Raw genomic sequence first — 16,459 nt, 5'->3', positions numbered from 1 at the left:
TATGTATGCACAATGTGTTTGTGTCTCCCGTTTGTGTTGTAGCTCGCACAGCTGAGGCGTGTTGACACCAAGCGGAACTAGTTGGAACTAGTTGTTCAGCGATAAACGGTGTGCGCACAGCTATCGATGGTAAATATCGATAGATGACAAAAAAATTTTTTTGCCACAAATGTCGCCGAGCTACATAATTGTTTAATAAACAATTAATCACTAATATAAACAAAATAGTGCAAATTGTGTCAGTGTATGTGTGAGCTATTCAATGTAATTGGCAAGACTGTTCGTATTGAATGGCCTGCAATTGCGCTACGTGCTGTGCCCACAGAGTAACAATAACAAAAACAACAACGAAAACAATAACAGCAACACAAACAACAACAACAACAACTGCTGCTGAACTAGAGCCACAACGCAAAGGAGATTGAGATTCGCAACGCAATCAAAAAAAAAAACACACACACACATACAAAACAAAAAAAATAGAAAAAAAAACAACAGAAAAAATTCCATAAAGCGGAAAATAACATACGCTGCGTGAGAGTGTTGTGAAGGTGCCAAGGGGAAGGGGGCTGCCGCGAACATAGCCCAAAGGTGGTTAACAGTAGCAGCAGCAGCAGCAGCAGCAGCAACAAAAACAACAACAACAGCAAGAAGAGTACGATACTACGAGCGAGACCTTGAAAACTTTAAAAGAAATAGCAACAAAATACGCTCAAAATATTAACAAAAAACGCAAACAGAGCTGAGCGCAGCACGTCGAGAGTGTGAAGAGCGGAGAGTGGAGAGAGGCCGCCAAGTTATGGAGAGTGACAATTTTCCGCAGCGCGCCAATTAAACATAGAAAAAAGTAAAACAAAACAACAGCGAGAGAGAGAAAAGGAAATGCATTGTGGAGAAAAGCGAATTCGATATCGAATTCGTCGGCAAGCGTGAGCAAGAGACAAGCAAACGATTTACAACAATAATAATAATAATAATAATCATAACAGCAGCAGCAGCAGCAGCAGCACATCACTACACTCACACACACAAAGAATCATACACACACATACACTCACACACACGCCAGACAACAACAAATAACGTGCGCGATATGGCAGCAATAGTCGCCCCTGCCGCTGCCTCAGCCAGCAGCGGCGTCGCAGTTATGACAGCAGGCGTCTCAGATGCGGCGTCATCGGAGCCCAATGGCGACGCCAATGGCGCCTCAAATGGTCGCGAGGCGCGCAACCTGGCCGAGAAGCAGCGACGCGACAAACTGAACGCCAGCATCCAGGAGCTGGCCACCATGGTGCCACATGCCGCGGAGTCGACGCGGCGCCTCGACAAGACCGCTGTGCTCCGGCTGGCGACGCATGGACTGCGAATGGAGTATGTGTTTGGCAAGTCGGCGACACGACGGCGTCGCAAACACAATCTCAAGATGCTGCCATCGACGCACGAGACGCCACAGCTGACGGACACACTGATGCAGTTGCTCGACAGTTTTCTGCTCACGCTCACATGCAATGGCCAAATTGTGCTCGTCTCGGGCAGCGTGGAACAGTTGCTGGGCCACTGCCAGTCGGATTTGTATGGACAGAATCTGTTGCAGATTACGCATCCCGATGATCAGGCGTTGTTACGTCAGCAGCTCATACCACGTGACATCGAGACGCTTTTCTACCAGCAACAGCAGCAGCAGCAACAACAACAACCACAGCAGCGACAACGACAGCAGCAGCAGCAGCAGCATCAACGGCGGCACAAGCAGCGACGTCAAAAGTCAAGGCATTCGCAATCGCATTCCACATCGGCCAGCGACGAGGAGGAGCACGAGGAGGATGAGGACGAAGCTAACGACGACGACGACGACGTGGAGCTCGAGGAACAGCAATATGACAACGAAAATGGTGATGGTGATGACGATGATGTGGAGCTCATGGATAACATCGATGCCCACATGCCACATCGCAGTCGAACGCGAACGCGAACCCGCACGCCCAGCCCCGAGACCCTCGCCCATTGGGCGGCCATCGATGAGCGTCTGCGCGCCGATCGTCGCTGCTTCAATGTGCGCCTCTCGCGGGCCGCAACGCGAGCGGAGTCGACGCGTCAGTACGAATGGGTGAAGATCGATGGCTGCTTTCGTCGCAGCGATTCATCGGTGACGGGTGGCGCCGCTGCCAATTATCCAATCGTCTCGCAACTGATAAGGCGATCGCGTAATAACAATATGCTCGCTGTTGCCGCCGCCGCCGCCGCAGCGGCTGCTGCAGCCTCATCTGATAACTCGTCGTCGTCATCGTCGCCGTCGCTGCCGCCTCCCTGCCTGCCACAACACGATGCCATCGCACAGGCCGCGCTCCATGGCATCAGTGGCAACGACATCGTCCTGGTGGCCATGGGTCGCATCATGCGCGAGAGTTCGACGAACCTCAGCCTCCTGTGCCGCCAGCCGGAGCCGTATCAGCTGGAGTATCGGACGCGGCATCTCATCGACGGCAGCATCATCGACTGTGATCAGCGCATTGGCATCGTTGCCGGCTATATGAAGGATGAGGTTAGTTACATTTCACTCTGGCCATCAGAACATCTGAATTCTCCATTATTATCCATCATAGTATTGCTATTATAATTATAATTATTATTATTATAGTTAATATTAGTTTTTAAATTATATTTTCTTTTTTTTTATTAATTAGCATAATGTTTCTTTTTATCCATATTGGATTATAATGTTTATTATTTATTTTATCCATATTATTATTGTTCTGCTCAACTTTTTTATTATGATTATGGATTTTGTTTCACTATTCTTAAAATTATCATTTTCATTAGTTTTTAAATTCTATTTTTTTTATTAATAATTAGCCTTGTTTCTTTTTATCGTATTATTATTATTGTTTTAGTTTTATTTTAAATTTTTTGTGGTGACAATATTTTTTACTATTGATTAATTAATTTTCCTCAAACTTATGAATATTAACATTGTTATTATTATTATATATATATATATATATATATATTATATATTATTATTGTTATTATTATCATTATCATTATCATTATTATTATCATTATCATTATCATTATTATTATTATTATATATATATATTATTATTATTATCATTATTATTATTATTATTATTATTGTTATTATTATTATTGTTATTGTTATTATTATCATTTTCATTATCATTATTATTATCATTATCATTATCATTATCATTATTATTATTATTATTATTATTATTATTATTATTATTATTATTATTATCATTATTATTATTATTATTATTATTGTTATTATTATTATTGTTATTGTTATTATTATCATTTTCATTATCATTATTATTATCATTATCATTATTATTATTATTATTATTATTATTATTATTATTATTATTATTATTATTATTATTATTATTATTATTATTATTATTATTATTATTGTTATTATTATCATAATTACTATTATTATTATCATTATCACTATTATTATTATCATCATTAGTATTTTATTTGCATTAGATTAGCACTTAAGAGCGTGTATAAGCTCAGAACATTATTATTCTTGTATCATGTATCTTATCAATTATCATATCTCTGGTTATTATCGTTATATTATTGTTTTACTATGTGTAGGTTTTCGCTGTCATTATAAATATTCTCTTCAAAACTGATTCAAACAAAGTTCTTCATTGCATTAGCATTTGTATTAATATTTTTATTTGAATTACAAAATATTTTGGTTTATTAACTTACTGCTGTTATTAGATAAGCATTAGTACTATGATATTTATTAATATTATTATTAATATTTATAAAGTTTGAGCATTGTTATTAGAATACCATTCGCCGGTATGTTTATCAGCAATGTTTAGCATTGTTATCAGCAAATTATCAATTTAACGTTCGAATTGCATAACAACTATGTGAATACTTCAATCAATTTAATTATGCGAACTGTGATTAGTCTTTTTTTTTTGTTTTTGTTAACATCTTAGTTGTTGTTATTATAATTGTATATGTTTTGATTTGATTTTGGTTTATGTAATCATTCGATTATCTGAGAGAGGTTTTCCGCGATTGGAATGTTATGGAAATTGAAGCGTGACAAATTGCAATTTCACAACAAGTGATTAATTTATTGATAGAACTATATGCTAAAGATAATCGCTGTTATTTAATGTCGTATAATAGATATGTTGTCATGTGTGCTAATCGGAGGGGATTTTTCGTTTTTTGTTTCTGCTTTGACAGGTGCGCAACCTGAGCCCCTTCAGCTTCATGCATCTGGACGATGTGCGCTGGGTGATTGTGGCACTGCGACAAATGTACGACTGCAACAGTGACTATGGCGAGAGTTGCTATCGACTGCTGTCGAGGAACGGACACTTTATCTACCTGCATTCGAAGGGATTCCTCGAGATTGACAAGAGCAGCAACAAGGTGCATTCGTTTCTGTGCGTCAACACGCTGCTGGACGAGCAGGCCGGCAAGCGGAAGGTGCAGGAGATGAAGAACAAATTCTCGACAATCATCAAGGCCGACATACCCACGCAGACGAGTCCCGATTTGCCCGCCTCGAGGGCTCCTCAGCAGCTCGAACGGATTGTGCTCTATCTCATTGAGAATCTGCAAAAGACAGCAAACAACGGTAGCAATGGCATCGACGACAACATCGATGCCATGGACGATGGCTGCTGCAGTTCGCCAGCATCGACGCTGACCCTGGAGGAGCAGGCGCCATCGCCAGCGGCACAGTTGGCTCTGGTGCCGCCAGCGCCTGGGCATGTGAAGCATTCGATATCGAAGTCGGTGGATGTGGTGAATGTGACATCCGCACGCAATTTGCAGTACCAGCAAAAGCAGCAGCAGCAGCAGCAGCAGCAACAGTTGCAACAACAGCAGAAGCAGCAGCAGCAACAACAGCAGCAGCAACAACAGAAGGTGCAGCAACAACAGTCTGTTATAAGGCAGCTAAGCTGTAGCGAGAGCTCCACATTGTCGCCGGCAAGTGCGAGCAGCGTGGAGACGACTCTCGACGACGGCAACAACAGCAATGCATCCCCGCCACCAGCCACAGGAACAGCAGCCACAGCAACGGCAGCAACCACAGTTGTGGCGCCGCGAGTCAGCGTATTGAAGCGACTGATGTCAACGCCCATCAAGTCGGGTGGAACATCAGCAGCTGGAACGCAAAGCCGAGTAGCGACAGCGGCAGCAGGAGGAGGAACGGGAAAGGGAACGGGAACACAGCTGAAAGCGGCGCTGTCGAGCACGTTGCGCAGCTTGGACACACAGCTGGTGACGATGGGCGAGGAGGCGCGCACGTTATTCCAACAACAGTTGCGGCAACGCGATGCCATGCTGCCCAGGTTCGAGCAGCAAATGGATGCCATTATGCTGGAGCATGAGGTCCAGAAGCAGTTGCTGGTGAACATAACCAGCGAGTATGAGACGCAGGTTTCGGTGATAACAAACAACAAGCAGAAACAGAAACAGTCCAGTGAGAGCAACAGTAACAGTAGCAACAGCGGTAGCAACAGCAATTAGTGTGGTTACTGCTGGCCAGTGTTGCGAAACGCCAACGTTTTTGCCTTTCGGATTAGCTACAATACAATACTACAACACAACACTATTTATTTAATGTACGTCGACACATAGCTCAGTATTCAGTGCACGGCTGAAGCCCCCTCTTCCTTTTCCTTAAACCTTACTCGAACTACCTCCCGTGTTTTTGTGCGTTGATCAACACTTAGACCACACTTAAGACCCAGTGCAAAAAGAGTACAAAGAAAACACACACACATACATACATTGTTTTTAAGCCCAAGCTACTCATTAACTTTTAACAGATTTTAATAATACAGACAGACAGATGAGAGCGAGACAGAGACACAAATTGAAAGATAGAGAAAGAGAGATTCTAGTTTTAAATAAATAAACATTGTGCAACACTGAGCGCGACTGAGCAATACGCATAACAATTACCACATTTTGCAAGCAACACACATTTGTGTACACACAATTAATACTCAATTGATAGCTGTAATAAGACTAGCGGAAAAGTCTACATACCCAGGCACTGGAGTTTTCCCTACCCCCCTCGAACACACACCTACACACCTACACACACACACACACACACTGAGCACTGAGCTATTAAGATCGAATCCACTTTGTTTATCTTTGCTTTGAGCTACTCGCACCTATCTCGTTGCCTTTCCTTCCAGTCACCAGTCTCTTCACCAATTTCCTTACTTATAGCTTTCGAACTTCCCCCCTTTCCCTTTCCCCTTCCCCCGCTTCGATTACGGTTGCGGTTTTTTTGTGGTTTGCCTTAGCAGTTAGCACCTTTTTGTTTCATAGCGAAATCTATTGTCTTTCTTCTATTGTTTGTTTTCTTGTCAATGTGTAGCTATTTTTAACCACATTATTATTATTATTATTATCTATTATTTTTATTAGATTTTTGTTTGTTTTTCTCTTTTTTTTTGTGTAGCATAGCTTTTGTTTTGGTTTTTCCCCAACAATAAATACGAGTATAGATTATAACATAATCACTTTTTTTTTCGTTTCGTTCGTTCGTTTTTCTAGTGTGTAATATTAATTTGTAATGCCTAATTTAAGCAAATTTGTAGAATTCTTTTATGTTCTTTTGTAAGTTAACAAGTAACTTTCTTTCAACGAGTTGTGCTCTTAAAACACTTTTGGGTTATATCGCTACAGATATACGTATACATATACATACTATATATAATGATATATATATATTCTAATAGATACATCTAATGTGTATATATTTATATAGTACATTTTGTGTTTTTTTTGCGTTGTTGTCTATATCTTTTGTACAATCTAATTTATGAAACAAATTTCAACAAAATAAATACGAAAACATAAATTAAACCAACAAACATTAACAGTAACAAATGCAAAAACAAAATTAATAATAACTATACAAATAATAATTATTTTATTAAATGTAATCATAACGATAATAATGCGTTACAAATGTTTAGCAATTAAATAACTAGCATGTAAACTAATTAATAAACAAATCGAAAACAACAATAATTATTAATGAAAATAAACAAGCAAAAAATACGGCTCGATTTACTCGATTTTCCCATGTTGGTGGCTTTTATACTCCCTATCCATAAAGTAAAAGGATTTTAAAAGTTTGTGTCTCCAGGAACTGTATGTATTTTACAGACAAAAGAAGGTATCCTTTAAAGTATTTTGGTCCAGACAATAATAACTAAACTATCTCCTATTCCTAAGAATTTAATTGCGATAGCATAAAAATTCTAGAAGTTATTTAAGAAATACTTTTGAATGGCAAATAACGTCAACTACAATCGAATCTCAGCTGCTTTGATTGACAATATGGTATGTTATGAGTTCTATGGTATATTTTAAATGTAGTACTTCAACCATATACCAAATATGGCCTTTGGTATATTTTAGTATGTTATGGTATATTTTAAGAATACCGGATTGTTTTGTTTTTATTCAAAATGCTATATTTTAAATATGTATAAAACTTCAACAATATACCGAATATGACCTTCGGTATATTTTAGTATTTTTTATGATATTGGGTATATTATAAGAATAATAACAGACTATTTCGCTTTTACGGGTAGCGGGTATCTCACAGTCAAGCACACTCGACTGTAGCTTTCTTACTTGTTCTTTATCGGGATTGTCTTTCAATCCCATACTTAAAGATATCCTACCCATCGTTGTTATCGTAAATAAACAATCCCATCTATTGAATTTAACTTGACTTGAAATTTCCTGATGTCCATAGAAATTTTCTTATCAGCGCTTTTGGGGTAAAATATTGAAGTAGAAAGTCTGGAATTAAATTTTGTGTTTACAGTTTATTTATTTATTATAATTAATAATTAAATTTAAAGTGAATTCTTGTTTACATTGCATGGTATTTTCTTCTGGTTGTGTGTGTGTGTGTATGTGTGTGATGTTGTGTTCCTTTGTGTGTGTTTAACATACATACAAGTAACTCTGCATAATTCCTATATATAGTTAATACAATATAAGACGTATATATATATATGTATATATTTATATAGCTATGAGTACGTGCAGAAACGTTAAATGCGGCACCAAAATGAGGTGCCGAAAAATCGAAGAGCTTTTCTCTTACATATTTATATATATTAATTATTTGTTTACGCTTAAGGATCCATTTTAATTGAACTATTTATAAAGACGACAAAAATTTCATTTAAAAATTAGTTACACCACTAAATTAAATTACGAAAAAAAAGAATTGCATTTTTTGTTGCTGTCCGAAAACGTTTTCCATCAATTATTATTATGCTATGCGAAGACGTCTTTAAACTTAAAACAAATAAAAAAAATGTTACAATAAATAATATATATATTTTGTAATATATATATTCGACTGGATATTTGTTGACTAGAATTGTTAATGATTTCTTCTGCTATTTTGTTATCTTTTTGTTTTTGGTATTCTTTCTTTTTGTTTTGTTTTTTTTGTATATAGACTCGATCGATATACAAATAACTCGGAGCAACACATAACGAAGAGAGAATCAAATGAGAATTGCTTTAGCTTTGATTTTGCTTATTAGTTTTTTGTTGTAGCAAAACACCTTTCAGGTACTTATAAAATATTTTCGTTTATGCGTCGTGTATGTCGAGAGTATTTCTTTTTCTTTTTGGTTTTTTTAGATGCGTAATCGTTACATATAATTATATCAAAAAATGTATTAATACTATGAGTGTGTGTGTTGGTGAGTGTTATCAAGCATTTACATTGCGTGATAGATGCTTGGGAGATCATCAATTTATATGTGTATGTGTGTATTTATGCATGGTATATATATATATATATAGATTCCAATTGTGACTATTGCTCCATCCATCCATCGTCTTCCCTCACTACCAGTCGCGTATCCAGCTGCATAATGGCGTCCACTGCTTACTCCATTATGTCCTCGTCCTGGAGCTCGTATATGTATTCGATAGTTCCAGAACCAGAGCTGGTGCCACTGGCAGCGCCCAGTTGCTTCTATTGCTCCATTATTATTGTATCCTCGGCCTTCACATTGCCGGAGTTGATCGCCTCCATGGCCTTGCTCAGCAGCGTCGCATCCTTCAGACTGACGACCTGCACCAGCTGCGGCTCCTGGCCAGGTCCACCCTGAATCATCATCTGATGCATGCCCGGCGACACTGTGATCGTCTCCAGCTGATCGCCATTCTCCACCTGAAAGTGCACATAATAACACTCTTATTAGTTTCTATATTTAAAGATCGAAAAGTTAAGTTAAGATTGAAATATTCCATTTACTTTTGTGTGTTTCGGGTTGAAGGTGGAAATCAAGCTTGTACTTACAGTAACTGAGGCATAAGAATGTTTGAAATGATATAAAACAGATCGCGAGACCTTGAAAATAAATAGTTGAACTTCTGCTAAGAAAAAAATAAATGAGAGTTAAATTATATATGTATTTAAAAACAAAATTTGAAATTATAAAATCACAACAACAAAAGATTTATTCAATAGTTTTGTTTGGTTTGTTTTGCTTTGTTTTGTTTTTCTTTAGTTTTGGATCCATCGTTTGACACGTAATTAAAATTTGCTCTAGAACAACTACAATAAAAATAATTACAATCATAATCATAATAATAATAAACATAATCAGTAATAAAAACATTAAACACAATAATAATAATAAGCACAATAATAATTGTAATCAACATAAAAAATATTTGTATGCACTTCAATTTCTTCTGGCCACACGACTTTACACAATATTCACAAATCTTTTTATTTTTCTGTTTTTGTTTTTTTATTTTTGGTGTGTTTTCAATGGCAAATGTGGGCGGCGGTTCTTTAATATTATTTTTTAATTCACTTTCGGGTTAGTTTTTTCTTTTTACTTGCTACATTTTGAATGCAAATTGGCTACGTTGGACGAGAGTTTAACAAGATGACTATATGATTTCATTTATCGATGATTTATATGCTACTTTTTTCTCACTTTACAAAGCTGTTCCCAATGAAGTTTTGGGAATTTGTAAAATTTCAAATAAAACTTGAATTTCTATTCAAGTGGCAAATGTGCGAAATTTTCATTCCTGTTTGCCTTAGAAATGAAAATCTTCAATTAAGCTACATTCAATCAATTGCATAACATTTTCCATAGATTGCACAAAAAAAGTTTCATTTTTGTTTTGTTTTGTTTGAATTAAAATTAACGTTAATTTTTGGCTTGTGTTGCATGGTTTTAACTATGTTAATCGATTTTACAAAACTAAAATTAACGAAAAAAAAAATATGGTAAAACTAAAAATAAAAGCATAAATGTAATAATATAACTACATAATTAACTAAGAAATTCCATAATTGATGTTTTTGTTTTTTGTTTTTGACGATTGCTAGGAACATGATACAAATTTGATTTGATTTTGTTTAGTTTTATGCGTGTGTGTGTTTTGGTTTTGGCTTCAATTATCAACAAATTATAGAAATTATTCTTATTTTTTTTCTTTTTGGTTTGCGCTTAGTGTAAATTCAGTTAAAGGGGTTTTTGGGGGTGTGGGCAAGGGACAAGGGGCGTGGTTAGTAGTTTTTTTTTATTAATTTGTGTACAATTAATTTGATTTGTTGTTTTTTAACTTTTTGTTTTTGGTTTGTTTGTTGGCATTCACATTCCTTTGTGCGCTTGTGTGTGTGTGCGTTTTTATATGTACATGCATGTATGGCAAGTGTGTGCGTGCGTGTGTGTGTGTTTGTTTTGTGCTTGCAGCGCCGCTTTGACTAGATTGGTTAGCTTGCTTTGGAGCCTTTGAGGACTGCAGCTTGGCAGTCGCTTTTTGTATGTGAGGGGATAGTGAGGGGGTATGTTAGAGAGAGTGGGGGAGAAGGGGGCGTGGTCTGGGTGCTACTCCAAGTGTTCCACTTTAATGGTTTTTGCCGGCAGCTGCGCCTGCGCGCTGCTCGTCGTCAGACTCGCGCTGTCCACACAGCGTATGGATGCCGGCGATGCGGCTGCGGCAGCAGCAGCAACATCGCCGCTGCTCTTGCCGCACGGCGACAACTTGCTGCCGCTTGGCTGCTTGCGACGCTTTTGCGCTGCGGCCGCGCGACGACGCGTTGTCGTCGTCGGTGTTGTTGGCGGTGTTGCAGCCACAACTGGCAACAAGCGCTTGATAGTGTTGTTATTGTTATTGTTGTTGATGTTGTTGTTGTTGTTAGTGAGCATGCTATTGTTATTGTTGTTAAACGTGTTGCTGCTGCTGCTGCTGTTGCCACTGCCACTGGCGGCCCAAAAGAGACGCGTCATTGGCGGCGCTTGCAGCGTTATCGCAGCAGCAGCTGCCGGCTGCGCTGTTGCAACTGCAGCACTTGCAACAGTTGTTGCTGCCGACGCAGTGCGACGATTCAACATTCCGCTGGCATTGAGCACCGAAATGCCAAGCAATGAGGCTGCATTATTACTACTACTATTGCTACTGCTACAATTGTTGTTGTTGTTGCTGTGGTTGCCGCTGTTGTTGCGTGTGTTGTGGTTGTTGTTGTTGCTGCTGCTGTTATCTACCTGCATGGGCGCCAGACAGACGGTGCTGCCATCGCTGTTCTGAATGTGCTGCATGTTCGCCATCACCGATTGATACATCGAAACGGGCACCGAAATGACATTGCTCACGGACACCGGATATCCTAAAGAGGATGCAAAATATATCAACATTTCTATGGCAAGCAATTGGAGTGCAGTGCTTACCCTGGCCATCCTCGGTGGTAATAAAGATCTGTCCATCTTGCGCCTCGGTCAGATCAACCATATTCTCATGCCCATTCACATCGGTCAGACTCTGCACCGTTTGAATTGTGGCGCCGCCTTCGCCTTGATGTAGCTAAAGGTACAAATTGACAAAATTATTGACTTTAACGTTCGACTACTTTATAAATCACTCTATTTCACTTACCGTTGCCACGCCCTGCACTTGGGCGGTGGTGCCGTCGGGCAGCGTAATGATCGGATTATTGGGATCCACCTGGATGAGGGAAACGGTGCCATCAGCATTCTGTGACAGCACGGTCTGTGTCGTATACTGTTGAGTAGAATGTTTAATAAATATTAATGCACAGCTTTCTCTTTATGGGGTGAAACTTTGAAAGACGTTTGAGACAACAGAAATACAACAGAACAAAAAAAAAAAAAAAAACGCTTGGAAAATTAATATAAAAAAAATGCAAAAAAAAATGTTAACAAGAACATGCAAATTGTATTTTTGTTGTTGTTGTGTGTGTGGATGTTGGTGTGTGTGAGTATTTACATGTGCAGAGTGTGAAATGTTTGGGAACTCATGAAATGAAAACCATATTTAAAAGCAGCTGCAAAACGAGAAAACATCAATATAACCAAAAAAATCACAATAATTGTAAGAAAAAAATAATGTATTAAAATAATATTATAATCACATATATATATATATATATTTGTCAATATCAATTGCAACGAGTGCGGTTAACAAGGCAAAATCATATAAGGAACAGTTTTTTCTTTTCTTTCACAACATAATCAAATAAATAAAAGTCAAACAATATCATAACAAAAACTTAAGCGTGAACATAATAAAAAACAGTTTGCAACCTTATCACAGTTGTTTGGCTAGTTGTCTTGTTTATGAATTTATTTGGTAATAATTTAAAAAAGGATTACGAATTCAGATCTGCGTTTTATTCAAACTGAGCTATCGACTAGAAAAATCAACTGAAATATAAAGTCTTGATGATTTTTAAGACGATTAACAATTTTGAATTACTAATTAATAACTCAAGCTATAGCTGCATCATTAAACTATGCTCTATTCAGTATATAATGGAATAAACATTTTCCATAATATACTAAATACTACTGGAATACTATTAACATTTTTCATTATATACTGAATAGAGCAAAGGGCTCTGAAGGAATTGTTTTTTTTAAAACACTTCAAAGACTTCTTCCTGATTCTTCTTATTCTAAATCTAGTTTCAACTATAGCCAAAAACTGTTTAACTTAGTAATAAATGATATCATTAATCTGCGATCACAGTTTTGGCTAGTTCTCTTTTTCATAAAGTAATAATTTAAAAACCAAAAAAAAATGATTTGCACTTACTATTTTATAACTCGAATTAGCTCAAGCTTTTCAGTATATATTGGAATACAATAAAAATGTTTTATTCTATACTTCATTCAGTAAATAAAGGAAACCTAACCATTTTCCAATATATAGAGAATAGAGCGAAGTTTAATGATCTATCAAATGCCACTAATGGAATTGTTTTTTTAGCGCATAATAAAATCTATATCTTCAAGACCAATTTTGCAAAGACTTCTTGCTGTTCTATTCTCTCTGTAATTTAAATTATAACTTAAACAAAAAACAGATTACTAACTAAGCAAACAAATGGTATCTTCAATCTATGATCTAGTATGCTAACTGGATTCTCAACTCGAACAAGACAACTGAATAATAGAGCCAAGTGGAAAGTTGCAAGCATGCTGTGATAATAGGAATTCTGGATTCGAGGAGGATTTGAGCTTGGTTGCGTTTTAGTTACAAGTTCTGAGAGATTAGTACGAACATCAACGTCGCTGAGCGTAATGGGCTCGATGCAAACTTGGGCATTGGCAATCTGTTGGGCGGTGACTGTTTGGGCAGCATTCGATTGTTGTTGTTGTTGTTGCTGCTGTTGTTGTTGCTGCTGCTGCTGTTGCTGCTGTTGAGCGACGGCAGCCGCTGCCGCTGATGCACTTACAGCTGCTGCTGTCGTCGGCACCGCCGTCGCCGTTGCCGTTCCACTCGCCGTTGTCAGCTGTATCGTCTGTGGTTGCCCCTGTGTCACTGCCTGTATGTGCACCGTATTGCTGCCATGATGATGATGATGCTGTTGCTGTTGTTGCTGATGATGTTGCTGCTGCTGCTGTTGATGTTGCTGCTGTGCTGGCGCCTGGCATATTTCGATTTTCGTCGAGGCCGGCAGCGTTGCCGTTGTGGTCACATGCTGATTGTTCGTGCTCTGGATTATTGTCGGTGCCGGCGTATTCGTTTGGGCCGTGTGCGTGGTGATCACTGTGCCGGCGCTGTTGATCTTCACCACATTCACCTGCTGTGGCTGTTTTCGAGATTAACCATGTCAGACAGTGTTGCGTTAGTGTGAGTGAATGTTAGTTGTGTGTTGGATGGGTGTGAGTGTGTTAAAGTGTGAGTGAGAAAGACAATCCCAGATAGAAACATTTTGTTAGACTTGGTGATTTGACTCTCTCTCTCTTTCTCTCGAGATATACCCATAAACCATTAATATTAAGAGTGTACAACACGATGCTTTTGTGATTGACCCCAAATAGATTAAATTACTTTTGTTTTCTCATCATTAATATACTACGAACTTTGAAGTATTTTACACAACAATAACAACTATTTTATATATAACAATTATTTCCCTACAATTCTAAGCCAAAGGACTTTGCAGTAAGTGCTTTAGATATATGTTAGTGTTCATTTCAATACTAACCTACTTAAATATACAAATAATTCTTCGGCTATTACAATAACTATTATAAACAATATTTCCTCGTATTTCATTGTTTAAATTTTAACTGTTTAAATAGAAAACATTAAATTAATCCGAACTACGTTCTTTTCTATAATGTCTTTATATATTATTTTTTATGATACTCATAATCATCAAATATATAAACGTTCTTTTAATCTATATTCCCGAAATGTTTTACAACAAATGTAGTTATAAACACTTAAATTTGAAAGTTATGTTTATACATTTTCTTATCGCAAAAATTTACAAAATTGAGACTATTTTCAAGTGTAAATCTTTATATTAAAAGTAAGAAAACAAAAGTAATTTAAAACAATTCTTATGAAATTTGTAGAACCCATGTAACTATGCAATTTCGGTGATGTGCAACAACATTTGCAGTCTCTATAATTAATATAGTATTCGGAATGTGGAATACAAAAGACAAATTGAACATAGTTTTTGTAGTAACCGAGATGTTGTTGCTTATACAGACAGACTGAGCTATATTTCCTAAATGAGTGCGCAGAATGATTCTGCGACAAACTCATGATAAAACCCTTCTCCAACTCTTAAGCTAGATGAGTCTGGACTCACCTGACTGTTGGTGCTCACCGCCGGCGTCACGGTTTGCACGGTCTGTATGGTGGGCGTATTCGATAGCTGCTCCATGTCCTCGTCCTCGTCGCCGGACTGTGATATCAGAGCGTTGACCTTATCCTCGTCGTCGGCGAATGTGGGCAAGAGATCCTCGCGTCCATGGTATTTGTAGCAATTGATGACAATCTTGCGCAGCGCATGCGTCCAGCTGATCTGTGATTTGTTGATGGTTGAAGGATGATTGTTAGTAAAGGATGTTCAATATTTTGGGGCGGCTGTTGAACACCCACCCCACCCACCTTCTGCTTGTCGTCCTCGGAGCGGGCATCCATGCGGACATTCGCCCACGGCAACTCCTTTGGGCCACCACGGCGGACGCGTTGACTCTCTGCCCCAGCCGGGTTTGCCGCGTCCCGTCGAGTACTTCAGCATCAGCGGTATGAAGGCGCGCAGTTGCGCCTGCGTCATCTTCTCGACGGGCGTGGGAATGCCATCGATCACCAGGCCAGGCAGCTCGAACAGCGACGGATCCTCTTGGGGTGGCGGCGGCGCCTGTTGGGCCAACGCATTGTCCAGTTCATCCATCACAATGTTCTTCAGATTGCGCAGCACATCCTCCAGCGGCTTGGCACCGAACACCTTGTAGCTCGTATTCGGTTTACCCGGCGTCGCCACCAGCACAACAGCCTGTTTGCCCACACGACCGGTGAACTCGTAGATGATGCCGCGCAGCTTGCGTAGCAGGCGATTCTGTTGACGCTTGCGCACCGATGGATTCGTTTCGAAGCAATGCGGACGCTTGCGCTTTTTGGAGCTCGCTATGGCTGCAGCGGCGGCCACGCCCACCGGACCAGCAGCGGCTAGTTGATTGGCCACATCATCGTTGACCGCAATGGTATTGAGATCGCCATCGTATAAGCTGCCATCGCTGCTGATCAGTTCGTCGTCATCGTCATCGGTGGCCAGACTCTGGATGTCATCGTCGAGCATCTCGATTTTGTAGGTGGTGCCATTGCTTTGATTGCCGCCCGATGAGGATTGCGCCTGGGTGCCGCTGCTCGTTGTCGTGATCGTGGTGACATTGAGGCCGCCGCTGTTGGAGCTGTTGTTGCTGCCACCGCCGACGGTGTTCACAACGGTTGCATTATTGGCTGTGCCAACACCGCCGCCGCCGCCGCTTGTGGTGACGACGACATTGCCACCGCTGCGTTGGCTGCCGGCCGGCGCCACAACCAGCCGATAGCTTGTGGTGGCCAGCTTGCTGACTTCGGCTCCTACTCCTGC

At 39.2% G+C, this 16,459-nt stretch overlaps 2 protein-coding genes across 4 annotated transcripts; one reads left to right on the top strand and one right to left on the bottom strand.

Moving 5' to 3' along the window:
- Positions 1-124: 124 nt before the first annotated feature.
- LOC132796991 (uncharacterized) lies at positions 125-7,100 on the top strand. Of its 3 annotated transcripts, none has more exons than XM_060808388.1 (3): positions 125-929; positions 993-2,542; positions 4,246-7,100. In XM_060808388.1, exons 2-3 carry the CDS (start codon positions 1,094-1,096, stop codon positions 5,539-5,541), a joined length of 2,745 nt encoding a protein of 914 aa, XP_060664371.1. In that variant the 5' UTR covers positions 125-929; positions 993-1,093; the 3' UTR covers positions 5,542-7,100. The 3 variants fall into 3 exon arrangements, with proteins under 3 accessions (XP_060664371.1, XP_060664372.1, XP_060664370.1); XM_060808389.1 differs by having other exon boundaries at positions 990-2,542; XM_060808387.1 differs by having other exon boundaries at positions 125-2,542.
- Positions 7,101-9,507: 2,407 nt separating this feature from the next.
- LOC132795290 (DNA-binding protein Ewg) lies at positions 9,508-16,459 on the bottom strand. The gene is given in 7 exon segments (XM_060805943.1): positions 9,508-11,710; positions 11,772-11,904; positions 11,977-12,102; positions 13,625-14,155; positions 15,173-15,388; positions 15,475-15,537; positions 15,539-16,459. Coding segments are annotated over 7 exon segments (2,475 nt in total). The 5' UTR covers positions 16,166-16,459; the 3' UTR covers positions 9,508-10,931.

Source organism: Drosophila nasuta, chromosome X, assembly GCF_023558535.2.
Source record: "Drosophila nasuta strain 15112-1781.00 chromosome X, ASM2355853v1, whole genome shotgun sequence".
Classification (NCBI taxonomy): Eukaryota; Metazoa; Arthropoda; class Insecta; order Diptera; family Drosophilidae; genus Drosophila; species Drosophila nasuta.
Note: the sequence above shows the minus strand (reverse complement) of the source record. Positions and strands in the feature narration are given on the sequence as shown.

Coding starts and splice junctions, on each gene's coding strand:
- LOC132796991 (XM_060808388.1), top strand. CDS start 1,094: ATGGCAGCAATAGTCGCCCCTGCCGCTGCCTCAGCCAGCAGCGGCGTC. Junction 2,543..4,245: donor CCGGCTATATGAAGGATGAG/GTTAGTTACATT, acceptor CTGCTTTGACAG/GTGCGCAACCTGAGCCCCTT.